This window comes from Antennarius striatus, chromosome 20 (genome assembly GCF_040054535.1).
Source record: "Antennarius striatus isolate MH-2024 chromosome 20, ASM4005453v1, whole genome shotgun sequence".
Classification (NCBI taxonomy): Eukaryota; Metazoa; Chordata; class Actinopteri; order Lophiiformes; family Antennariidae; genus Antennarius; species Antennarius striatus.
In genome coordinates this window covers 3,150,369-3,177,414 of record NC_090795.1, presented here as the reverse complement: position 1 = coordinate 3,177,414, position 27,046 = coordinate 3,150,369, and the positions used below count along the sequence as shown (strand labels likewise).

The window sequence follows — 27,046 nt, the reverse complement described above, 5'->3', positions numbered from 1 at the left end:
TATATATGTGACATCAGCAGAGATTGGGTGTTTTATTGAACGCTCTTAAACTGACATTGACTCTCATTCTCATGGTTTACTACTGGAACCAGATCGGACTGTAGAGTGTTAATCTGTGTTGACAACAAACACAGAGAGAAATGTTGCTGGTTTATGTCTTCTTCTTTTTCTTTGATTTGTTGCTACTGTTTGGGTAAATATGGAATAACCCCAGATGAACCAGTGGGGCGAGTGAAGCAAGGTAAAGAATAAATGTTATGATGGGAATTAAAGTTCATATAAAGTCAAAAAATGTATGCATTTATTGTATGTTTAATAAAATAATTATTTTTGTCAAAACATACATTAACTTAAGATAAGCTAACAGCTGCTTCTGTGCAGTTACATAAGTGTTAATGCTTCACTGGGTTTATCTTTATTCTGATAACTAAAACGGTGTAAAAATGACGACGGCGTTAGTTTGAACTCTCGCCAACTTATAAGTTTAATAACTTTAAATGGTCCGACTCCAGTTTGTGTTCATAGCTGTGCCGTGTGGAAAAGTCCATCAGATAGGACGCCTTACAGGGTGTGGTTGTTTTCTCTCTGCTCCAGACTCCTGGCACCGTGTGTTGGTTGGCTGATAATGCACAGTACAGTCAGATAACACGCTAAATGTTCTGTTTTTAGAGCGAAAAGGACAAATCAACGGATAGGAGATCCAGAGCTGACAAAGCAGACCTCAATGGCCCTATTATTGGACTTTTCACTGATAATCTTCTTTCTGTTCTTGAACTGCAAATAGACTTATCTCTAGGAATACAATAAAATCCATTTAGTCACTGTTTCGGAGTCCATTGTCATGTACTTTCAGTTTTTGATATAAATCCAACACGAATGAGAATTTGTTCGATGGCAAATACAATTTTAGCCGCCAAGTCCTCCAAATTTGTGAATTTACCAGTTTGGGATTGTTAAAGTATATATATGTCTATGTCTAAGTTTACTGCAGGAAAACATTGTTAAAAAAAAAAAAATCAAAAATATCAATTAAAAAATTAAAAATCCAGCCAAATTCTATTATTTTTCTTTTAATATTAAAAATACATATACTTTTTAAATTAAAAAAAAGATGTGGTTGAGTTTACTTTACTTTCCAGTATTTATTGTTTCTTCAAAATTTATAGGATTATTACAAAAGTTTCTTTAATCGTTGCTCTACACTTGTAATAAAGTTAAATACAGGAAAGTAAATAATTCAAATAAAACATGGCTTTGTTGGTATAAAAACGCAAATTGATTTAAAATCACACTTGAACCATAACCAGACGACGACCTTTGAAAACGGGCTCATTAAACGTTACGTAACGGCGGAGCTGTTTGAGAAGCTGTTTTGATATCTCTGCAGATACTCATGATTAAAGTCAATTATGTTGCTGTAAAACACAGGGGGGGGGGTGGTGGCAGGAAGCTGTGTGAGATGGGTGTGGTCATGTATGACCTCCATTTGAAGCAAACATCTCAGGTCGTGCTTCTATTGACAGTGTTAGCAGCTTTTCGATTGGATGACTTCCTCTGACCGGTGCATGTGATGTCGTGACAACAGCAGTCATATCACCCCAGCTAAAGAGACAAATCACAAATCCAGACTATTATTCGTTGTTGGCATAGCAAACACAGAATGCCTCCTTCATTTAAGGTACAAACAGGCGGAGGACTAATCCAGCTGACTGTCATCGCCGATCCTCGCCGCTGAGCACTGGCGTGAACTGTCTGGCTCCGACCGATCAACGCAGTGTCCAAATACAGAGAGAGATGAGGGAGCAGGTTTGTCCAAATACACACAGAGGTGTTGGACAATGATCATACGTGTGTGTTTTCACATCACACACACCGTAACGTCGTCAGAGTTTATGGCCCCATTTGATGCCGAGGTTGAATCATAAAGGAGTGGACAGAACAACAAAACAAAATGAACGATGTTTAAGACGTAAAGCTGACAGGATGGATTCAACTTTTGTTTTCTTTTTTTTTGTTATCTTGACACGGATTTCTGTTTATGAAAAAAAGTCCAAAAAAGCAAAGATTTAATGAAAGTAAAGCTAAAGTTCAATCGGGAAACTGGGCTGTTCTTTATTTCTTTATCTTTCACGCTATTCTCTCATCCCAAACTCTCGACAGCTAAATCTTTTCTTCAGTGGTTGTTAACTGAGTGACGTCTTCGCATCAGCCTGTTACATCTATCCAATAGCAAAAAGACGCACCTTATATTGTCAGCCAATCACGTTGCATCTGTCCTATTAAATATGACTCTCTTTGTATCTCTTTGTTTCATGCTGTTTTATTGCAAATCTTCCTAATCCACATCACCTCCTGGTCTTCACAGATTCACCAACTCCATCATTCATTCTTCAGGGTCATCAGCCACCACCACCACCACCACCACTACCAGTACAGTCACAAAAGACTTTGATTTTCAGAAAACAAAGATTTTCTGACACCAAAAATTTTCAAAAACTAAAGATTTTCTGCACCAAACACTCCTTGAAATAGAAATGATCATTTTTTTTACGCAATAAACATTCATGTTTACTTCAACCGCCAGTCTCTCCTGACGAAAATTAACCTGTAACACTTGCTTTGTCTCAGAAATGTCCAAATAATTTGGGTCAAACTTAGACCAAAAATCCCTGAATGAGCCACTTCAGATGGATGTTACGACATTAAACATTGAAGACAACAATTCCCATAATCCCATTCCCCTCACTGCATCATCAAGCTTCATCTTTTTCTTGAGCCGTTTGGACTGATAGACCTCACAGTTGCAGAAATCACACACTGCATTGGAATATTTGAAACCTGTGAGTATTTTGTCATCATCTTAACAGAGGTGAAGTGTAGTCAAGACGGCACAAAGGTGTATAAAGAACAAATAGATAAAGGCAACCTCGCTCTTACTCCACAACAAGCTCCATGACTGTTTCAGTCACTAATATTTGGAGATACAACAAGCCTCTATTTTCCGGTTCACGGGGATTATATCACTCAATTTCCTTCTTCTACTCAAACAGTTTTATTAGGATGATTATGAATGAACAAAGGTCGTATTTATAATGGCTAAAACAGGATCAATTGTGTTAATTTGATGCTTAGTTACGGGTCCTAGGAATGTAACCTGATCTTTCATAGCACTGCTAACGGAAACAATGAAAACCATTATGAAACAGTGAGCATCTTACGCTTGGTTATGCGTCAAAGTCCTCCTTAAAATCTGTCGTTAGGAAGTAGATCTTATTTTCTTCATATAGCACACTCCAGCTTTAATCCAAAGCCTCTCTGCGAACACACAACCACAGTCGCCGGATGTAATTCTGGGCTCACCAATCATTAAATGTCTCAGAAAGACAGGTTTAATAAGATTTCACCTCAGACTTTAGTTCTGTTGGCCAAACAGGACTTAAACTGCAAAGTGAATGGAACAAATTTCTATGACAGGGCTGCCCTTTGCAAATAGATTGCTATATTTTAGCTGGCAAAGCCTGTCGCACCTTTGATGCCCTTTGGCTCAGAACCTTCGTGCTACAGCGCGTATCTCAGCTCAATGGTGTTTAACATGAAACACCTGAGTTGTGCTCAACCTGAAAAACGAGGGACTTGAACTAAGGCATAACTTTAGGGAAAATGCATGTACGACCCGTGTGTGCTAATCTACAGAATGTGACACGCTGGGAATGTGACTAAATGGCCTAAATGTCTGGAGACAAGTTGCATTGTGGGAAATCTAAGTTTGTAACAGAAATAAAAATATGACTGATTGAAGTATTTTTCTCTCCTTTCGGTGCCTGAAAGTAGCAATAAAGGGTTTAAACAGTGCTACCAATTAGACAAAGAGGATTAGCATATTAAAGCATTTCAGGAAGATTGCACCAATCAGTAAAGACCTTAATCTAAAGTAGTTCAGTTGTTGAAAATCAATTAAAAAGGAGATATTCTGCAAACAAATATTGATTTAAATATCAACCTGCAAGGCAGCGCTGAGGGTTTATTCCAACGTAGTCTATTTAGAAGGCCTTCACAGGCACACAGCAACACTTTTGTGGTATTTGCAGAACTACTTTCTTGTGACTAAACAAGGGGGCAGCTGGGAGCCAGAGTTCATGATGCGTGTGCCAACTCTCCCATGAAATAATGATGTTGTACGTCCAATCAAAAGGAGGCGCAGAATCAGAGCCGGCTCCTCATTGTGCCTGGAAGGACAGAGAATGCCAGCCGAGGCACGATTGTCAATGCTCAATAAGAATGAACTATGTTATTGTTTTAGTTCAACAACATATTAATATTTATTTTATTTTATTCTATGAGGTCTTTCTTCTGACCCTATTAAGCCCTAACCCTATTAAGTACAGAGATTTGCATACTAGCACACTTTCACGAGTTTTGTGCTTCAGTGAAAACTGAATTCAGTTTCGGTTTATTGATATTTTTTAGTTTTAGTGATTCATTCAGCTTCACTTAAAACACGGTTGCAATCAATCTGAGTCTCTTCCTTGTTTTTACATTCATGCAGCACATTTTCACACATCACAATTATAAGATTTTTCTTATATTGCTCTTCTATTATTAAAAAAAACAGTTTAACGCCAAAAGGAAGCTTCAGAAAGGAGAAATATAGGAATCTAATTTGTTGGGGAGGAGACGGTCATCCATTAGGGTTTCACTTGAGCTGGTCACCAAGCCTTTGTACAACGGCTTCCATGGTGATGCTGTGTGTCGAGCATTTGCTGAGACCTAATTTCCCTCAGGGACAAACACAGAAACGGACATGGACGGAATATAAATAGTGTTTTGGTTTTTTTCTTTGTCGAAATGGAAGAATGTGCCAAGTACCAAGACTTCAGTCCCGTTTGTTAACGCCTGGCGCAAACAAACCCGGTGAACCCCTCACCACCTCGTCCTCCAGACTCTTTTGAAAGTCCATTTTTCTGCCCCTCCTACACGACGTCTCATTTCTCTGTGAATATTAACGAGCCCCTTGCAACAACGCTCCACAGGAGACGTGCTTTGCATGGCAACGCAGAGGAACGCCATGCATTTGTAGTCGTCCCTCATCTTCTGCATTCTTAGAACTTCGAATCAAAAACTGAAAAAACGCTCAAGCGTAGTACGAACAATTTGGGATTATGCGAAGACTTACATAACGTAATCCCTGCAGGGAATAAACATTCAATCAAATCTGCGTCCGGCTGGAAATTCTTTGAAATTCATGTGTAACTGGGAATGCAAGTCTCACAAAGAGCCTGAGAACGGCTTCCAAGAAACACGTTGACCCCTGTCATCAACATTCATGCAATTAAGCAGGCAGGAGCGAATGTACAGACCCCAGACCAGATGTATAGGGTCTGCAAACGTTCATGTGTTCCTCTCGTATGTCCTGCATGAGTGCTGCTCACATTAACGACACGCTAGAGGAACGCAAAGAAAGCTAAACCCTCATCTTAAACTCTGACCAGATCGTGTTATCATTCCTCCCCCCAGTGCCTACTGGGACCTCCTGCATAGCCCAAGTCTAAAGTTTCCCTGCATTCTGATGGAGATTTCCCACCTCTAATGAATCTCCACTAAAATATTTTGCACATTGCCTTGAAGTGATTGTTTTTTCTGGATAATTACGTAAAGCTGTCCCCGATCCCGCGGCTCCTCACACATCATCTGGACTCTATTTGTAGACGTAAGGGAGTCTGAGTCGTTTGCTGGTGAATTTACTCCCCCCTCTTGATGTTTTTTTTCGTCCCACTCATCCATCACATCCCTCCCTCGGACCAAATCTGCTCCGTATCTTGTGTGTTTTTTCGTGTTCTTGCAAAATGACCCCTTCCGCCGCCGAGGCCACAGGATGTACGCATTTCTGTGCTGTGGCGTAATTAATGTTAGTTAGTCATTAAGAGGGAGTAGGCGAAGGTTTGTAGGCTTGTGCAAAGCTTGGACTGAATGAATTTGAACATTTCATACGTATCCTACTAACAGTTCTACAATTTTCTGGATGATTTTTAACTTCAGAGGGAAACTAAGTGTTAGTTACTGAAGAAGAAACTTCCTGTTTCACCTCCTGGTGGCTAGGTGGTTGCGTTTTGGGCCGTTTGTTCACCAGCAAGGAGGTTCTGAGTTTAAATCTTGACCTTTTGAACCTTTCTTTACTGGATGTATAGGACTGGTGACTCCCAACCTGACTGTATGTTTTAGCCCAGTGATGAGTTGCCAGTGTTAGCTGACACAGACTTCAGCCCCCACGCGACTCTGCAAGCAGTTATAGATAATACATGAATGGATTTGGCTTCCCTCCCGCTGATAAATTAAGACACAGACCTATTGTAAATGTCAAAACCCTGAGAAATGATAGTGTGGGAACGATGGAAATGACAAACAGTCTTCATGTTGAGTATATTTTATCTCATAAAATCATCACAAATCCTCACTGACAAACAAAACCTGTGCTGTGACTTTCTAGATCTTTTTTTTTGTGCAAATATATTTTATTCTTTCTCAAAAAACTGAAAGATGCAGCAGAGCCAGAAGCTTTAGGTTTAATTGTGACAAAGTTGCTTCAATATGTGCTTAAAGAAATCCTCAATTGTCATTTAAAGCTGTTGTTTTTATGACCCTGTAGTAATAAATGTCACCCACTTATAAATACTCCAGCTGACTGAGGTCTGCTGGGAAGTCCTGATAAGTTCATCGTAGTGTCACAGAGATCAGATTATACAGTCTGATCATTTTTGCTGTGTTGATGGATTACTGTTGATCACTTGGCACTCAGCGCGGGACAAAGTTCAGACTTAGTTAAGCAGCAACTGATATATTTTCAGAGAGAGGAAGTTGGCAGCGACGCGAGCTAAGACTCGTAGGGACGAGGAGGGTCAAACGATAAAACTGAATTATATCGATAAAATCGACACCGATCCGTGACGGTTGAGTGATAACATGACGCCGCTGCTCCCATCTGAAATATTTGGCAAAGGTGACATGCAGTTTGACAAGAGAACAAAATGTGTCGCCAGACAAGGACAGGCAAAGATAGCAACAGGCTCGGTTTCCATATATACAGGTGAAAGGGAGAGGACAGGTTTCCCACAATGAAAGAGTCTAAAAAATAATGAAGATAACTGCGAGTAAAAAAGTTTATCGTGGAAACGGTTCACATTTAGGGCAATAATGGTCTTTTTTTTAAAACACTTAAACACTTTTTTTTTTAAATGCTAAATTTGTGTTTATTGGAAATATATTGATTAAGTAACATATTCATTGGAGTTCCCTTTGCAAAACGGCTCTGAAGCTACAAGAAGACAAAAGCATACCAACGCCTCGCCGATGCTCCGTGACCTACTTGCAGGCGGCGCTGCTGGCAGATTAAAGATGGAGGACAATGAGCTCAGTGAGCGAGTCTGCTACCGAGCCAGAACGAGGGCGAGCAGCTGTAGAATTGTACAAATGCGAATTCACAATTTATGTAAAGGAAATCAGAGCCTTTGCATTGACGCCTCTGTCACCGGTGGAGGTCGGTGGCAGTGGAAGGTATTCATGAAACTGGGGAAGATAGGTGGAAAATGAAGGGTGGAGCGTCTCCAGAAAGCTGATAAATCATGTGGGGTACCTCCTGCAGGAGTGACGAGCGCACATCATCAGGGGCGCAAGAAAACTTTAACACATTTGAGTATTTATTTTCTCAAATACTGTATGGAAGATATGCAGCAATGTCTGTCTTCAGTCTTTTAGATCCAATGTTGCAAGGTCACCTGACAAAGCAGGAAGTGAGCAGTGAGGATCACCGTCCAATGAAATAGTCACCTCACTAACTGTATAGCGATAATCTACATTCACTAGATTCTTGCTGATACACAGCTTCAAAGTATAAAAAAATGACAATAATCTTGTACAATCTTAGTTCTACTGATGGTTACAGGTGGGCGGGGCCTGAGTGATGTCACAATCTTTTGTGTACCAATCAAGATTTGGATAGATTCAAATCAATGTCTGATTTACATTTTTTTGTTTGGTTTGATAGTTCCGATATTGTGTGTGTGTGTGTGTGTGTGTGTGTGTGTGTGTGTGTGTGTGTGTGTGTGTGTGTGTGTGTGTGTGTGTGTGTGTGTGTGTGTGTGTGTGTGTGTGTGTGTGTGTGTGTGTGTGTGTGTGTGTGTGTGTGTGTGTGTGTGTGTGTGTGTGTGTGAGTGAGTGTGAGAGAGAGAGATAGAGATAGAGGCAGAAAGTAAAAACTTGAATTCCTGCATATTTTCGAAATAGACAAAAGATCACGTTCCAAACTAATAAATTTGATTGGCTGCTCATGTTAAGCCACGCCCTGTTGAAGACGACTTCCTTGTTTTTAAGAACAACTAACCTGATGAAGGGTCAGTATCACATGTCTCAGGTAAATTTATTTCTGCACGTCAGTGACAAGAAGTTGTAGTTTTGAAGGCAACATATTATTCACTGTGACCTCATTACAAACTTTTTTTTTTCCCAAATGTGAACTTTTCAAATTTTTTACAAATTACACAAAACAACCAAGTACAGATACATATTAATCATAGGTTTAAGATGCTAGCATCCTGAAAAACAAAAGGGTTTCAGTTTATAGTATAAATGTACATCAACACTAAAGATCAGAGTTCAGCCCACGAGGTTAAATTGTGTAACACTATTTTTTTTACATGAAATGTTGCATGAATGACTACGCTGAACGAGTGGGGAAACACTTTCCATTCCTAGCAAACCTCAAACAGAAGTACCTTTATATGACCTTTATTTTTCTTTCTCTTTTTTTTGTGTGGCTGATTTCTCAGCAGAAAATGAAAATTAGCGCAAAAAAAAAAAGAAAGAAAAGAAACGATTGCAAATGTGCCGCAGCAAAACTATGCTGCTTAAGATGAAGGGATTCGTCATCTGGTGTTAAACAAGAGGCCGCTGGCGTCATCATCAGAGTGTAGATTGCTATCCCTGGGGGAGAAAAGCCATTACAGGGTGGGAGATTTGTATCGGTGTAACGTATGATGAATAGCACCGTTTATGTTATGCAACCACTCAAAGAGGTGAGGGAGGTTGAGTGAGGGGGGAGACTAAATACAGAAGCATGTTGGGGGGGGTTTAGTGGAAGAGCCAGACTAAACAGAATAGGAGTGCGACATGCCGGTGTGGGTCTGTCTGTACAGTAAAGGTGATGGCGAGGATGGGGGCTCTCAGATGTGCATCGTGTCCCACGGCTTCAGATAAATAAAGGGTTCTGCAGATGTGAGCTGGCGTTAGAAGCCAGACTGCTGGTCGCCTCTTTGTGTGTCGGGGGAGGCGGTGAGGGGGCGTGACCTCAAGGAGATTGTTGTAATGTAAACAGCTGTGTGGCTTCTACCAGGTTTTCTTGTCCACCCATCTCAAAGGGCAAGAAAATGAGTTTATTTTTATTCTCTAAATCATATGCTGCGGATGCTTACGTGGACTTCTCAGAATGTCGCCCTCCTCTTCTGTTCTCATTGGTTTCATTTTTCATTTGGATGTTAGATCCACCTTCAATGTGCAGATGGAGGGGTTTTTCTGATGTGTCTTTGTTTTACTTCACATCTCAGACCTTAAAGTTTAATTTCTGTGCATCGTTACGTCACAGTTGATCCTTCACAGTCACATTTAAGTCACACAAGGCCGATGTAGAAACGTGGAGCGTAGATCTGCTGAGAATCTCATTTTAAGATATATTATCTTTTCAGAGCTAAACCATATGTTTACTCCTTAACGACGAGGAAACAACTGTTATTTACTTCTTAATATATGGCATTTAACTGTGAGGTGGTCTGACAGTGGGGGGGGGGGGTTGTATCAAAATGAGATTGTGAAATCTGACATTCATTATAAATTGTTGAAAAATAATGTCATATTACTTGTATTTAATGAATTATTCCTCTCAAGGAACTTCATCTTTTTTTGTTTAACAATGTTTTCATGATAAAGTGCTCTATACCTTTATTTTGAAATGCAATAAAAGCGTTCTTCTTTATTATTATTATGTAGGTTAATCACATAAGAGGCATTATAAAATTGGAAGGCATTACCGTCTAAAGATCCTTGAGATCAACAGACGTATTTTATATTAGTCATATTATTATCACTTGTTTATTTGTGTTTTGTCTCTTGCATAAAAGAGGAAAAACCTTCATCCTCTTGCTCTACATCTGCCAAAGTAGAGTTAAGTGTGTAATTATAGCTAATGGATTGTTCTTGTAGTTCCATCAGTGCATCCTCCTGCCTCTCCATTGTCTTTGACATCTGGGAAGTTGCCAATGCGGCGCCTCTAATAGCTTAGGTAAACTGTTATGTCTGTTTTTTTGGGGGGTTTTTTTTTTACCATTTATGAAAAACAATAGCCAATCAGTAAGAATAAACACACGCATAGGTTTCAGACACGCAAATAAATGAATAGAAAACTGTATATGTTGTTGTGATTATCACGTGATGAAATGTCCAATTAAGTTTTCATTCATTTTTTTAAACACCTGTCAAATGTAAATGTATTTATTGCTGCATATAATATATGAGTGAGTGACGTAGGACCACTTAAAACCACTTCTTGTCCCACTTGCCCCCACTTCAGTAAACAAGGAAAAGGAAGTCAAAGGGGGTGGGGGTGGGGGATGAAGGGTCTGGGGATGCAATCTGGATAAGTGCGCACAAACTTGAATTGGATTGCTGCGTTTTTAATCAGCGTGGATCCGACACAAACACGCACACACACACACACACACACACACACACACACACACACACACACACACACACACACACACACACACACACTCATGCATAAGACACTCATACACTCCAACACTCCTTAACAGTAAGAGAGAAAAGGGAAGGAAACATGTGCTTATGCACAATGAGCTGATGACCTGCGCTGCGTTTCCTGTTTCACTGACCTTCTGTCCAAGGTGAAATTCCACGCTGCGCAGTCAGGAGTGTGAATGGACACACACACACATTCACGGTGTGGCTTTGACTTTGTAGAATCTGCTGAGTCGTCTCTGTGCGATAAAACTCAGCCAAGGACAAAGATCTTCCCAAATACAAACCCGTTAATCTGTGTGCTGCCAAAAACATGACGACACTGGGATTGTGCGTAAATGTTCCCCACGGCAGTCGATGAGTGCCACCTGCTGGTGGCAAGGAGTTATTACTTGTTTCCTTCACTAGTGCGGTTTATTTTTTGCTTTTTCTTTATAGAGAGCACATAGTGAAATAATAATCTACTGTGAATTACAGGTCGTCTTTAAACATCATGTGCTGTAGGTAATTTACAAGTCATAGAATTAATGAAAGAACACCTGTTAATCTACCTATCAGCCTAAATGCAGTTTATAAATTTATAACAATATCTATATATTCATTATAATTATTTCATTATTCATTCTTAATCACCTTTAATTATCATTTTCTACCTATTATGTGATGCTGATACCGGAATTTAGTATTTTATGAATAGAATGGGGGGAAAAAATCCTTACATTTTTTTCTATAAAATATATAACAATCTAACTTTTAATTCATTTAAATTTTCTATTTTTATATGTAGTTGTATTTAACTCTTCAAATTAAACGATAATAATTGTTCATTTGAACGATCACTTCCCGTCTTTCTACGGAGGCGGACCTGTGCATACATTTTAACCAATCAGCGTTCTCACACGACAAAATTGCGACATTCGATTGGCTGTCATCTTGGTCTATCAATCTTTAGTACACTTCCTCATTGGAGGCGGGTTAGACCAGTTCTTACTCCTCTTTGACACTTCCGGGTTGAACGGTTCAACACGTAGCGACGCTCTTTATAAGTTTTGTTGTTGTCACGTGAAAATTTGTGAATCACCCGACAATAATAAAAATGCAGAGTATAAGGTAAGACGATATTCTTAAAGATACCCCAAAATTTTTGATATAAATCATGTAATTTGAGTTATATTCAAAAACTGTACTTGCTACTTGGATTTTTTTAATTTATTTGCCTAATTGGGCATCACATAGCGTATATTTTTACTGAATTACAAAGTTTTTTTGTTGTTGTTTTGTTTGTTTGTTTGTCTCAGACATGAATTACATGTATTTCTCAACATCCTAGAAATTTTTTCCGGCCTGCCTGGTCGTCTACAGCAAGGCTCGATGACAGAACTGTGATCATCACTGGTGCCAACACTGGGATTGGTAAAGAGACTGCCATCGACCTGGCAAAGAGAGGTGATGTGTGATTTAATGTGTGGCCAGAAACACCCTGCAGGTTCAGTCAATGATCATCATGGAGAGCCTCCTCTCAGCACTGCTGATGACTCATAATGACTTGCATGTTCTGCCAGTTCCAGATTTGACCACATTTTTAGATGTGGTTGAGGTTAAAGTTACTAGGCTGACACCACCACAATAGAACTTTGGTCTTTAAGGCTTTAGTCTCATATTGTGGACATTTGATTGTTTATTTTCCATAACTTTTTTATATTGATTTCCACATGATTCCCATTTTTAATGCTTCCTTTTTGGTCTTAAATTAAATGGTTTGATTACATGCAGCTGAAACCTTGATAGAAAAATGACAGATTATTTTGTTTTCTATTTTAATATTAGCCGTATTTCCATTTATCACCATTTGAACTTAGCTTTATGAAATAACGACCACATTTTGTCAGGAGGAGGCGCTCCCTAATCATATTGCTGCAAACCTGGCGCATATGCGAATGTACACAATAATTGTTCATACAAAAACTTTCTCCTGTTGATTTCTTTCATTGATGTTTATTTTCTCACTTCAGGGGCAAAGATCATCATGGCGTGCCGAGACATGGAGAAAGCACAAGCAGCCATGAAAGAAGTCACTGAAAGCTCAGGCAACCAAAATGTTGTGTGCATGAAACTCGACTTGGGAGACACCAACTCTATCAGAGAATTCGCCGAAGCCATCAACTCAGGTTGAACTAGTTGTTGCTCAGAAATGTGAACATGTGCATGGAATGTAGAGACGCCATTTCACTTCTTTGTGTTCTTTTCTGCAGGAGAGCCCAAAGTCAACATCCTCATCAACAACGCTGGAGTGATGTCTTGTCCTTTTGGGAAGACTGCGGATGGCTTTGAGATGCAGATCGGTATCAATCACTTCGGTAAATAAAACTGATAAGTGGTGCCTTGTTTTTCCAATATGATTTCCTGTTAATATAGAATAAATGTCAGATTACCATCCGCAGATATTTGTCTCTTCTTCCTTGTATGAGTTTATTTATCTCAGATTATCAGTCATGTTGGACTGCCAGCAGTCAATAGCTTGTGTTATTACTGTGTTGCTTCAAGGTTTTCTTTTATATCTCTGATGATTGCAGAGAATTGACAACAATCCTACTCCTACATGTTTAATGTTTTTCATTTGGAAATTGTTCTTAACCAGTTTGGTCTAGTTAGTTCAAATTCTAGCAGAATATAAATCCTCAAGAATCACATCTGAATTTAATTGTCCCATTTCATGGATTTATAATTTGCTTTTCCTCCTGAATATCAGCAGCAAAGAAATTCAACTTTTAGTCAGTCAATGTCGTTTTTATTTTTTGTCAACCATCAACCGTAATAACTGCAGATCATTTTAAAGCTGTAAGAGAAAACGGTGACATGATCTCTTGTGTTTTAAATGTTACAAATTCTAGTTTATGCATAGAAAAGCCTTTAGCAGGTTGGGATATTTAAAAACCCATTTCCATCATTTCCTTCTTCCCCAGGTCACTTCCTGTTGACATATTTGCTGATCGACTTGATCAAGCGATCAGCACCAGCCAGGATCGTCAACGTCTCTTCCATGGCTCATTCCTGGGGCTCCATCAATCTGGAGGACATCAACAGCGAGAAGAGCTACGACAAGAACAGAGCCTACGCTCAGAGCAAGCTGGCAAACGTCCTCTTCACTCGCTCTCTGGCGAAACGACTGGAGGGTGCGTGCGTTATTAAGGATACTTCACCGTACCCCGAATTTAATAAAAGGAAGATATACATGTAAGCCGTGTTAAGTATTGACTCGTCTTCCAGGCACGGGCGTGACGACGTATTCCCTCCACCCCGGGGTCGTCCAGACAGACTTGTATCGTCATCTGCCTGGCGCTCAGCGGGCTGTCGTTAAATTAGTCTCTCCCTTCACCAAGTCCTCTATCCAGGGAGCGCAGACCAACATTTACTGCGCAGTGGAGCCGTCACTCGACAACGAGAGCGGGGGGTACTACAGGTACACTAACATACAGACGGTAAAGTGTAGCTTGTCTCAGGTTTCTTATCAACAACGTATGTTACTGTTGAGGTACTTTAGATAAACATGACCTGAAATAACCTATAGGTTCAGCTGTTGTGATCCTAATAGAGTTGGAAAACTTTGACCTCATTTACAGTAAATAGCCTTCCTACTTCCTGTCTGTCGGTGGATTTGGCCACCAAGAATGGAAAAAGTAGCTGCTGTGATGAAAGAAACCTGTGTATTAAATCATTCGCGATCATACTGAATGAATGAAAGAAAAAAATGTATGAATTTCCTATTCTGTATGTGTTTACCTATAGTGACTGCGCCCCTGCAAACTGCTCAGCAGCCGGGAAAGATGACGAGCTGGCGCAGAAGTTGTGGGAACTGACCTGTCAGACGCTCGCAATAACGTGGGAATGAGACACCTCGGATCCTTCATGTTCGACTGTGTTTTTTTTTACCACCAGCAGCAATATTTCTACAAAAAAGTGAACAAATAAAGAGTTTTTTTGACATGATATTACCTGTACAGAGTTGTTACGCTGTCAATACTCTGAAATATGGGTGAAATGAACAAGTGAGAACTATGAAATCATCGGAAAACATCCGGCTTCAAGTCGGAATGAAGGGGAAGAAAGAGTACCCGTGTTTGTAGGATGAGTGCAGCAGGTGTCAGTTACTTATGTCATATCTCTTGTCCTGATATCTGTGTCATTACCTGAGTTACTCAAGTATCAGCCAAGTATAGATAAAATCTTTGATTTATTTACAGAGTAAACGTCCTTCTAATATAGAACTAAATGCTTATTGATTGGTTGTTGTGTTGGGATACATTCTGTGCTCTGAAATTAAATTTAAAATGAAGCCTTTTTGGCATCAGCCTGACAACTTCTTTGTGATATAAACTAAAAATAGGGAGTAATTTATGACTTGATACAGTCTGCTTCGAGTTGGTGCCAACTGAGAGTTCATATCTGTCAGGCCAGATAAACAAGCCTTACTTTAATCAACATTTCATCTCTGACGTCATTAATGGAACCTAATAAAGCAGTTCTTGGTCGAGTGAAATGCACTCAAATTACATTCATGACTCCAGGGAGTCTTCGGAAAATTTCTTTGTCGAAGGAAAAAGGCCCAGGGAGGAGACAGAAGAATCCACGACTTCCAAGAATAAGAAAGCTGCATCTACCAGACAGCATACTTAACCCTAGAACACTATCACTAAGACTTTTACCTGATATATCAAATAGAAAGTACTTGTCATCAAAATATGATATCTAATACATGTCTAACAAAATGAAAGAAAAGTATTGTGGGAGGACCCTAAAAATGAGGAAATTGAGAACAAACAGTAAAATGAGGCAACGAAGCCTTCAAAACTGCTTCACCATTTAGAGACCAAGGACCCGACAATAAAAGACAACAAGGCTTTGGAGTTATTCAGAAGAAAAAAGCTTGAACAAGAAGGACAGAAGCAATTACTGAGGGCCTCCACATCAAAAATGCAAGCGCGATAAGAGCATAATACTTGGTGTCTAACGGTATTGCTAATGCTAAGAAGTCACATTTCAGTGACAAGGACTGGGTTCAGGAAGTCACTTGTGTGACAATTCAACCATCACGATGAACTCAATCTGTCACCTCAGGGGAAAATGACACATTGCAAACATTAGTGGTCGCTGACATCTCCTTCTCCACCTCCCTCCATACACTCAGCTCATTCCTGTCACCTGTGATGCTGCTGCTCACATCCAGCCAAAAACCACTCTACATGGACTTTTTCTCAGCCATTCGTTCCTTGCCAGAGAGCTAGTGGCCTGTCTATACGATGATCTTTAAAGTTCTGAACTGATTCAACTTGAGTGCTGTCTAGTGTACACTAGAGTAATGATCTGAATGATATCAGGTTCAATGAATTTGTCCACAAGAGATCGGGGTTGTTGTTGTTTTTTGTAATTCTAAACACATCTGTTGTTATTGCTTCAATTTTGTGTAATACTGGGAATAATTAATCAATTTTGATTGAAATACATATGTTTCTCCTGGTGTAACTAGTTTTTTCAACAATTTTAAAGTTCTCTTGATCAGAGATTTGAGTTTCAAGATTTCTTTAATTTCATTTTCCCTATATTTCTGGGCATACAGAAAAGTAAAAAAAACTGTTTTGACTTTTCTCAAAAAATATACACTATAAAAAAACTGTCCAACCATCCATCTTCCATCTCATGTCTGGAGCTGGGTTACGGCGGCATTAAGATGTAATGCTTTACATCTGTCATAATGTATTTCAAGATTTTTAAAAAATTCTGTTTTTGTGCTGAAAACACTAAACCTACTCTTGTTGCTGCACAGGCTATACAAGATCATGACCACATGATAATATTTGGGGTGTCGTCAGTAAAACAACTAAGATGGATATTATGACTCCAATGGCACATGGGACTGGAACACCAGTTGGAGACCCAACAGAAGCAGGAAGCATCTCAAACGTAATTGCTAAAGCCAGACCTTCTGGCTCAGAGACACTTCGGATTGGCTCTGTGAAGAGCAACATTGGACATACAGAATCTGCTGCTGGAGTGGCTGGACTCATTAAAGTTCTGCTCATGATGAAACATGAGGCAATTGTTCCCTCAGCTTTTCACTCTGAGGAGACTGCCAGTGTAGATGCCAAAGCCCTGAATACTAAAATTTCTAAGGAAGCAGAAAAGTGGGAGTCCTCTGGGGAAAGGATTACAGGGGTAAACAATTGTGGTGTTGGGGAAATTCACCCAAATCTCTTATTGTAATGATAGAAGACACCATTAAACAGCTTGATGCATGCACCAAAGTTGATCTAGACCCCCTGTTGTGCACATCGGCATGTAGGAGAGGCCATCAAAAACTTAAATACAGAAAGGCCATCGCGGTATCATCTTTGGATGATCTGAAAGAGAAGCTAAGAGCCACTGTGGGCAAAAATATTTGCACATCCAACTCAGATGCGAGGTTAGTGTATGTTTTTTGTGGAAGTGGTTTCACGTATTAAGGCATGTGCAAAGAGCTCCTGAAACATGTATGTAGTTTTTGTGGAAATAGGGCCAAGAAGAGCACTGCAAAGAATAACCATGGAAACTCTAGGTAATGATACTATTGTTCTTGCATCCGTGCAGCCAGGAAAAGACTATGAAACAATAACGTCTGTTGTCTCCAAGCTGTTTGAACATTGTCAATGTAAATTGGAACACGTTCTACAAAGGGCATAAGGCTGTGCCACTACCAATACCAAAATACCAGTTTGATTGTTCAGACAGAGATGTCTGTTTCAAAGAAAGAGAGGCTAGCATGTTATTTCAAACTTCAAGACAAAGCCTCCAATCAGGACCAGCTTTTAGTGAGCATGAAATTTGGCTGATGGATACTATACGTGTCCCAAAGATCTCCCAAAATATGATGACACCATCAGTGCTTCTTTCAATGACGTCACCAAACGCTTTGATTTCCAGGAGTCTGGAAGTTGTGTTCACCAACGCTTGGCTCACATGCTGGGTCTGACAGCGAGTGGACGGTGAACACTCATCAAGCAGTCGTGACGGCTGCTCGCCGCTAATGAATTTTGGTGGGGGTCAATAATGATTTTGGGAACTCTGTGTATGCCAGAAACACTATCATATACTATAAGTCAATTAAAAGTTATATCAAAACTATTCATGTCTATATTCAAACAGATCACAAAAGAAATGTTTATTACATTCATTAACCCTAACCCTAACCATTGTTAATCTCCATTTTTATTTGTAGGATGAGTGCAGCAGGTGTTAAACGTTATTGACTGTATTTCATATCTCCTGTCCTGATATCTTGATATCTGCCGTCATTAGCTGAGTTACTCAACAAATCATCAGCCAAGTGTAGATAAAGAGAAAAGTTTGATTTATTTGCAGAATAAATCTCCTTCTAATGTACAATTAAATGCCTGATGATTGATTGTTGTGTTGGGATCCATTATGTTCTCTGAAATTGATTTTAAAGTTCAGATTTTTTGCATCGGCTCAAACAGTTCTTTGTAATCTAAACTAAAAGTAGTGACTAATTTATGACATGATCAGTCTGCTTCAAGGACCTGTAATTGACGCCAACTGAGGATCAATATCTGTCAGGTCAGATAAACAGAACTTCTTTAATCGACATTTGCCCTCATCTTACCCTTGACATCATTAATGGGGAGTAATAAAGCAATTTGTGGTTGAGTTGATAAAGATAATAAAACAACTCTTTTGGTTCTGATTTATGCATCAAACAGGTGGCTTTACCGACCAAATTACCGAACCATAAATGTACGATTTTGATTCCCTTGGGGCTGGAGCAGCATTAACCTAACCTCGTGGACAATTCTTGTAAGATGTGACACCCCCATAAGATCCAGCACATATCAAAGCCAGGTCTGGATCCAGGTAATATTCCAGATTTGGTACTCGTAGGAATATTTTCAGCTTTTTCCTTGATTGATTGAATGATTGTCAGTTGTGTCTTAAATGTGACCACCTTCAATGAAACAAGATCTAGGGTCGCCCCCATTGGGCGTGTATTCATTTACACATTGAACTTGGTCTAATCATTTGCAAGGGACCATAAATGTGTGCACTGAAGTCCTTCATCTCCATGGCCACGGATGCAATCAATCATTAAAGTTTAATAAAGAGAATAGGCAGGCTATAAGATCGCCACAAGTACCAGAGGGCATCACTTGGGAAACAGGCAGACGGTATGGATATGAGGATGAACTGAATAATGACAAATGTGGATTGATTACAGTTTTAAATACGTTCAATACTGGTTGGCTTGAAAAAGGAGATGGTGCAATGGCGAAGCAGTAAATATTTGATTTGTCATTTTTAGTGATGTTCAGTCACAATGGATGAAACTGAGGACGGAATTGCAGTGGTTGGAATCGGATGCAACTTTCCTGGTGGTAAGCCAAACATTTGAGATATATATATATATATATATATATATATATATATATATATATATATATATATATATATATATATATATATATATATATATATATATATATATATATATATATATATATATATCACACATACTTATTTTGTTCAAATGAAGTTTAAAATTATCTTTGCTTCCTGAAACGGTTTCTATGACCGTTTGTCCTGATTGAAGGGACCTTTTAAAAAGTACACACACCTATATTTTCCCAAACAGGAGAAGGGCTTGATAACTTCTGGAAGGTTCTGTTGGAAGGGAGGAACTGCTCTGTGCCCATTCCCAGAGACCGGTTTGATATATCCAGCTGGTATGACCCTGATGACAACAAAGCGGGTAAATCCCGCACAGCCAAGGCTGCACTTATTGACGGGTAGGTTCTTCAAAGCTCACTAACTGGCCTGTTTGGATTAGCGTGATATATATATTTTATGTACTGTTGTGTATAGGCGTATTTCAGATATATACCTAATCAAAAGTGTAGATTATATTTCTACATTATATATTTTTTTGTAATAGAAATGCTGATGTAATTTAAAAAATTTCAACATTCCATATGAACTTAAAACAAAACACTTAACGACAATTATAGATACCAGAAAATCTTATAATTTAACTGAGATGATTGCAAAAGTTCTGAACTGAATTCAGCTTGAGTTGACTGAATGATTTGAATGATTTCAGGTTCAACGAATTTGACCACAAGTTCTTTGGCATCACTGACAGTGAGGTGGAGCAAATGGACCCTCAGCAGAAGCAGCTGCTTCAGTGTGTCTACAGGGCTTTAGAGAATGCTGGAATTCCAATGGAGGAGGCCAGTGGGACCAGGACGGGAGTGTTCTTTGGTAAGTCAAAACATATGTGTTGTTATTGCTTCAGTTTTGTGTAATTTTGGGTATAATTAATTCATTTTGACTAAAATATATAATGGAACCTTTTTTTTTTCCAACAATTTGATTCCTTATTTCATTTTATTACATTTATCTCAGTGGTATAATTTTATTACAATGCAAAAACAACAACAACTAGTTTTATGGCACTTTTATTGCAGGGCTAATGAACAGAGATTATGAGACAAACGCTGCACATGTGCACCCAAATGTCATCAACCACTGGACGGGCACAGGGCTGGCTATGAGTATTGCAGCAAACAGAGTGTCTTTCATTTTCAACTTCACTGGACCCTCACTGTCCATAGACTGTGCCTGTTCATCTTCGCTGGTAGCTCTTCATCTTGCCTGCCAGTCCATTAAACAAGGTGTGTACCATGAACCCTGATTGAAACCATCCACAAAGGTGGATTTCATTTGTCCAGGTTATGAAAGCTGTATCTTCTTATCAGGTGATTGCGACATGGCCGTTTGTGGGGGGGTCAACTGTATAATAGAACCAAGAGTGTTTGTTGCTCTCAGCAAAGCCAAGATGATCTCACCTGACGGGACGAGCAAACCCTTTTCCAACAGAGCAGATGGTTATGGCAGAGGGGAGGGCTGTGGGGTCGTTCTGCTGAAGCCTCTGAAAAAGGTAAGATTATACTGGGTAATAAAAAGTAATAAAAAATGTCAACATTTTTTTTTACTTATAGCAATTTTGACCTGCTATAAGTTATCAACATGTTTATATTAAATATTGAAAGATCTGAACAGGAATCACAAATGTCCAGAAATCCCCTGTTCCTATTGTTTCTCTGCTGCAATGCTTTGACAACACATCTGTCATAATGTGGATGTACACTAAAAACCTTGTTTTTCATGCTGACAACGCTAAACTTACTCTTGTTGCTGAACAGGCTATACAAGATCATGACCACATTTGGGGTACCATCAGCAAAACAGCCGTCAACCAAGATGGACGCTCGGTGACTCCAATCACAAGACCCTCCATGACCCAACAAGAGGAACTCCTCCGTAGGATCTATTCAGAGACTGACATAGCAAAGGTCCAGTACATTGAGGCACATGGGACTGGAACACCAGTTGGAGACCCAACAGAAGCAGGAAGCATCTCAAACGTAATTGCGAAAGCCAGACCTTCTGGTTTAGAGACACTTCGGATTGGCTCTGTGAAGAGCAACATTGGACATACAGAGTCTGCCGCTGGAGTGGCTGGACTCATTAAAGTTCTGCTCATGATGAAACATGAGACAATTGTTCCCTCTGCTTTTTACTCTGAGGAGACTGCCAGTGTAGATGCCAAAGCCCTGAATATTAAAATTCCAAAGGAAGCAGAAAAGTGGGAGTCCTCTGGGGAAAGGATTGCAGGAGTAAACAATTTTGGCTTTGGGGGAACAAACGCACATACCATTGTCAAGCAGCATAAACAGTCTTGCATTGTGCAAAACAATGAGGAAAAAACAGCAAAGTTTTTTGTTTTATCAGCAAATTCACCCAAATCTCTTACTCTAATGATGGAAGACACCATTAAACAGCTTGATGCAGGCACCAAAGTTGATCTAGACCCCCTCTTGTACACATCAGCGTGTAGGAGAAGCCATCTAAAACATAAATATAGGAAGGCCATCATGGTATCATCTTTGGATGATCTGAAAGAGAAGCTAAGAGCCAATGTGAGCAAAAATGTTCGCCCATCCAACTTGGAAGCGAGGTTAGTGTATGTCTTTTGTGGAAATGGTGTCACGTACCATGGCATGTGCAAAGAGCTCCTGAAACATGAACCTGTCTTCAAGGATAAAATCCAAGAGATTACCCAAATTTTCCAAAGACTAAGCACACTGAACATCTTGGATACACTTGAGAGTGAGTTTGAGCACAGTGAATTCAAAATGCCATATGTTTCCCAGCCTGTCCTCTTTGCTGTCCAAGTTGGTATCACCACCTTGCTCAGACATTGGGGTGTCAAGCCAGATGCAATACTTGGACACTCTGTTGGCGAAGTTGCTGCTGCACACTGTTCTGGACTTTTGTCTCTCAAAGATGCAATTAAAGTTATTTATTACCGCAGCACTCTCCAGAACAAAGTTACTGGAGGGAAAATGCTTGTCATCAGTAACATGGCTGTATCAGAGGTAGCTGCTCATCTTCCTCATTACTCTGGAAGAATTTGCATTGCTGCTTTCAATAGTCCAGAGTCCTGCTCCCTCTCAGGTGATGCAGAAGCAATTGAGACCATCTATGAAGAGCTAAGTACCTCAGCCAATAGTCAGAACCTGTTCCTTCGGGTACTGGACATCAATGCTGCTTACCACAGCAACATGATGGACCCGATTTTACCAGACATAGTGAAGACAGTTGGGTCTTTACAGGTGAATAATCCTGAAACAGAGTTGTTCTCAACAGTGACAGGCAAGGAGGTCCAGCAGGGAGATTTCTGCTCAGGCGAATACTGGGCTAGAAACATTCGTGAGCCTGTAGTTTTTGAGCAGGCAGTGAAGTCAGCAACTAAAGGAAAACAGAATGTCGTTTTTGTGGAAATAGGACCAAGAAGGGCACTGCAGAGAAACATCATGGAATCTCTAGGTAATGACAGTGTTGTTCTTGCATCTCTGCAGCCAGGGAAAGATCATGAAACTATCATGTCTGTTGTCTCCAAGCTGTTTGAACTGAGGGTCAATGTAAATTGGAACACATTCTACAAAGGGCATGAGTCTGTGCCACTACCAATACCAAAATACCAATTTGATTGCTCAGACAGAGATGTCATCATTGGAGCAGCACAAAACAACAAAGGCGGTAGTCATCCCATTCTTTGTCAGACAGGAAGTGAAAGTAATTTTTTCAGCTGTGATCTGAAGTCTGACTCTTGTTTCTATTTGAAAGAGCACAAACACAGTGATGTTCCCATCATTCCTGGTGCCTTATATGCTGAGTTGGGTTTGGCTGCATTCATGGCAAGTGCCAAACCAAAAGTGCCACTCAGGTCAGTGCAGCTCAGTGTCAGTTTTCACAGTCCATTTGTTTTAAGCCAGAACTCACCTGAAATGAAGGTGCAACTTGAGCAAACAAAAGAAGAAACTCTGTTCAAAGTTCTCTCTCCATCTGCTATGTATGCATCAGGAACAGTGGTTTCAAAGAAAGAGAGGCTGATTGATGAGCAGTGCATTTCACTAAGTTCCATTTACAAAAGATGCAAATCAGTGGTGAGCGCCCAGGAATTCTATTGGTATCTTTCTCAAGGAGGTTTTCAGTATGGCAATATCTTCCAGAATAAGGGGGATGTGTATTATGGAAAAGATCTAAAGGAAACTTTCGCAATTGTCAGAGTTCCAGATGAGCTGCAGTCTCAGTTGCATGATTACTGCATTCATCCCGTTATGCTAGATTTTCTAATGCAGCTTCTCCCAGTTACAGTAGAGCATGTTTTTGCTGGTAGACCAGGCTTTCCTGCCAAAATAGGCAGTTTGACAGTGTTTGAACCCTTGCAAGATGAAATGATTGTCTACCTACGAGCAATTGATGTGGGCCTTGATCACTTTGAGGTTTGTGGCTGCTTTGCAGATAAGGAAGGAAGAGTTCTGGTTGAGGTTAAGCATGTGACAGTCAAGTATCTTGGCAATCGTTCTCATGTAGTTGAGGAATACTTTTACCACAATGCCTTTGATGTCATTCCTGAAAGCACCTCATCTTCATCTCCTCCTAAAGCCTTGGTCTTCTGTGACCGTATAGGGATTTCTAAAGGCCTTCAACAATATTTGGACCCTATGTCTAGGTGTGTTTCCTTCACACATGCTAAAGATATCTTGAGCCACGGGTTTCCTTCTCTGTTGGCGAATCTCAATATAACAGATATTGAGAAAAACTTTGATGAGGTCTTATTTTTGTGGGGCAAAGAGAACCTCACATCACTGGCAGCTGATCTTGTCCTGCAGAATTTGGTGAATTGCTGTGAGATTTTTCGTCAAATAGTTCTTGAGCTAAAGAAAATTCACTTCCCACACTCCATCAGAGCAGTAACATATTGCTCATCTGACATCACAGTGGACCACATAAGTCCAGGCTTTGCTGTCATTGGTATGACAAGGTCATTTGCTGCAGAGATACCAGAGCTTTCATTTCAGTTGATTGATATAAGCACCACATCTGCGGAGGACATTGCAGCTCTTTCTGAAGTCCTAAGATCTTGTCCTTGTAACAAGTACCCAGAGTTGGTGGTAAAAGGTGGGCAGATTCTGAAACCATCCATTGTCCGTACGCCCCCTGAAATCACTGACAAATCTGAAGCGACATTTTCTTCTGCACTACTTGACCCCTGCATCCTCCAAACGCTAGATGCACATAAGATGATTCAACTGAGTGCCATTCCCTTTGAGGAGGAAGCTCAACAAATAAATGATACATCAGTTGAAATTCGGCCTACCAAAATATGCGTTCACTCATCTGATTACTTCCCCGTAAGTGCATCACATCTCAAATTTGGCCAGACACTTTACTGGAACAAGCACTCCTCCCAGACGCACAATCTTCTTGCTCTTGATTTCAGTGGTATTGTTACTGCAGTTGGAAAAGATGTCAAGAAATTGAAAGTGGGAGACCATGTTGCTTCCTGTTATCCTGTGGTGGCAGCCAGCAAAGTCAGAGTTCCAGAGGATGTGTGCTACAGCACCAAACGGTTCCCATTCCTTCAAAGAACACCCTGTGTTTCCTACTTTGTACTTGCATGGGAGATTCTAAATCGAGCCCTGCCCAGGACCAAACATAATCTAGGAATCATATCCTCTATGCCAGATTCTGCCCTGATGAAAATCTTGGCGCTCACCTCTTACAAGTCAGGTTGGAATGTGATTGTTGGCACACAATGCAATGGTTCTTTTGTTGGTGTCAGTCAAATAGATTCATTTGTCATCCTGCCTCCCTTTGATGAATCTTTGATCGTTAGCATTCTTAACTTTCCAGGTGTCCAACATGTTGTCTTGGTCTGTGAAACTCACTGTTTGCTTGCTAAGGATGTTCTCAAAATTGAAAAGGACAGTGTTCATGTGCAGACAATTCAAATGCCATTCATTTTGCAAAAAGGGTTCTTGAGTGTAGAACGGCCACACATTTACCACTGGTTGAAGTCCTTGGGCTTGAGCAGGAAATTTTATCTCGAAAGCTTTATCTTTCAAAGTTTGAAAACTGAAAACATCAAAAGTTTTAATTCAGAAAAGCGGCAATCTTACTTCAGCTCAAAGGAGTTGGCTCTTGTGGTTCTTGATAAAGATGTCGGTGGTGTCCCTTCTGAGATTCCATTGTTGCCAACAAAAAAACAGCTTTTCCGAAAGAGGGCAGTATACATAGTGGTAGGTGGTCTATCTGGTTTGGGATTTGAAACTGTCAAGTTCATCTCCCAAAGAGGTGGTGAGTATGTTGTCATACTCTCAAGGAGTAAGCCCACACCAGATGTTCAGGAACAGATTCATAAGGTGGAAAAACAGTGTGGAAACCTCATCACTGCCATGGAGTGTGACATATCTGTGTCAGAGTCTGTGCACAAGGTTATCAGTGTTATTGGTCAGAAATTGCCTTCTTGTCCAATCAGAGGGGTGTTTCATAGTGCAGTTGTCTTGCGTGATGGGATGATTGAGACCCTTAACAGGTCTCTTTATGAGGAAGTTCTCCAACCCAAAGTAAATGGTGTATTGAATTTACACAATGCCACACAGCACTGTCCGTTGGATTATTTTGTGTGTTACTCCTCCATCTCAGCTTTCCTGGGAAATGCATCCCAAACCAACTATGGAGCAGCCAATACATTCCTTGACATGTTTTGCCAGTACCGGCGCAAACTCGGTCTGCCTGCACAGTCTATCAGTTGGGGTGCTCTAAACCTTGGTCTTCTTTTGAATAAGGAGCACTTTCAGAGGTTCCTGGAGGCAAAGGGAATGATGGTGCTTGAAGTGGCCGAGATTTACAAAAGTCTGGAGCAATGCCTCTTGCTCAATCGACCTCACCAAGCTGTTTGCAGGTTTCATTTCAGGAACATCAGGTATAACATCCTCTCTCAAAATGTGGCCTTAACCCTGCGTCTGTCGGCATTGGTGGAAGAGGCTTTCCAAAAGTCCAAAGAGATGGATTCTGAAAATAAACAAAGTGAATATGTCTCACCAAAACAGTACACTATCTCTCTGCTGAGTGAGACCATTGGTATGGATAAAAGTGAGCTGAAAGATGAAACGCTTCTTTCGTCGTTAGGTATTGACTCGATGCAGGCCATGACTCTGCAGAATCTCATCTTTCAGGAGAGAGGTGTGAATGTGCCCTTGGTGAAACTGTTGGACCCAAGTGCCACGTTGGCAACAGTTGTAGCTGTGCTGAGTGAGGGAGGTGAAAGTGAAACTTTAAGTGAAGCACAAGAGTCTCTTTCAGTTGGGGACATGACTGTTGTTTCTACTAGATTGTAAAACATTTTGTCATTGAATTCAACAGCAAACCTTTGCAACATAACTCTTTTTTTACAAATAGTTGTGATCTTCTATTTCCTTCCGATATTGTATTTTCATTATACATTGTTATTTTACCCATTGTTTTTGATGCATGCCCAATTTTCGATATTTCATTGTGTTTTGGGAAATGTTCATGATGAAAACATGAAATTCATTGGTTGATAACTTGTCGTCTATGTAAATTAAGTACATTATTTTCCACTCTCATACTTAAATTTGATGAATTCAAAACTGTACAGCTCATGTAAATATCTCAGTCTGAAAAGTTCTTTTCACTTAATGATTTTATCTGTTTATTGAATCTTTACACATCCCCCTTTGGTCTTGGACAGATGCAATCACTGCTGGCTCAGTGATCCTGAGGGATTATTAACACTTTTACAATGATGATGGAACAAAGCATGATCTGG

General features: G+C 40.0%; 2 protein-coding genes across 2 annotated transcripts; both read left to right on the top strand.

The window, feature by feature from the left end:
- Positions 1-11,783: 11,783 nt before the first annotated feature.
- Positions 11,784-14,787, top strand: LOC137614196 (retinol dehydrogenase 12-like). Its single transcript, XM_068343851.1, has 7 exons — positions 11,784-11,910; positions 12,131-12,246; positions 12,813-12,968; positions 13,053-13,157; positions 13,764-13,973; positions 14,068-14,260; positions 14,587-14,787. The coding sequence occupies exons 1-7, from the start codon at positions 11,897-11,899 to the stop codon at positions 14,687-14,689; spliced, it is 897 nt and encodes a 298-aa protein (XP_068199952.1). The 5' UTR covers positions 11,784-11,896; the 3' UTR covers positions 14,690-14,787.
- Positions 14,788-19,162: 4,375 nt separating this feature from the next.
- fasn2 (fatty acid synthase 2) lies at positions 19,163-26,594 on the top strand. The gene is made up of 6 exons (XM_068304548.1): positions 19,163-19,220; positions 19,478-19,631; positions 19,943-20,103; positions 20,310-20,516; positions 20,601-20,782; positions 21,048-26,594. Exons 1-6 carry the CDS (start codon positions 19,163-19,165, stop codon positions 26,592-26,594), a joined length of 6,309 nt encoding a protein of 2,102 aa, XP_068160649.1.
- Positions 26,595-27,046: the final 452 nt, after the last annotated feature.

Bases quoted from the DNA above. Each gene is read 5' to 3' on its own strand.
- LOC137614196 (XM_068343851.1), top strand. The intron at 12,247-12,812 runs GTGATGTGTGAT...TTCTCACTTCAG, and splicing joins CATCGACCTGGCAAAGAGAG to GGGCAAAGATCATCATGGCG. The intron at 13,974-14,067 runs GTGCGTGCGTTA...CTCGTCTTCCAG, and splicing joins TCTGGCGAAACGACTGGAGG to GCACGGGCGTGACGACGTAT.
- fasn2 (XM_068304548.1), top strand. From the start codon at position 19,163: ATGGATGAAACTGAGGACGGAATTGCAGTGGTTGGAATCGGATGCAAC. The intron at 19,632-19,942 runs GTAGGTTCTTCA...GAATGATTTCAG, and splicing joins AAGGCTGCACTTATTGACGG to GTTCAACGAATTTGACCACA. The intron at 20,104-20,309 runs GTAAGTCAAAAC...CTTTTATTGCAG, and splicing joins CAGGACGGGAGTGTTCTTTG to GGCTAATGAACAGAGATTAT.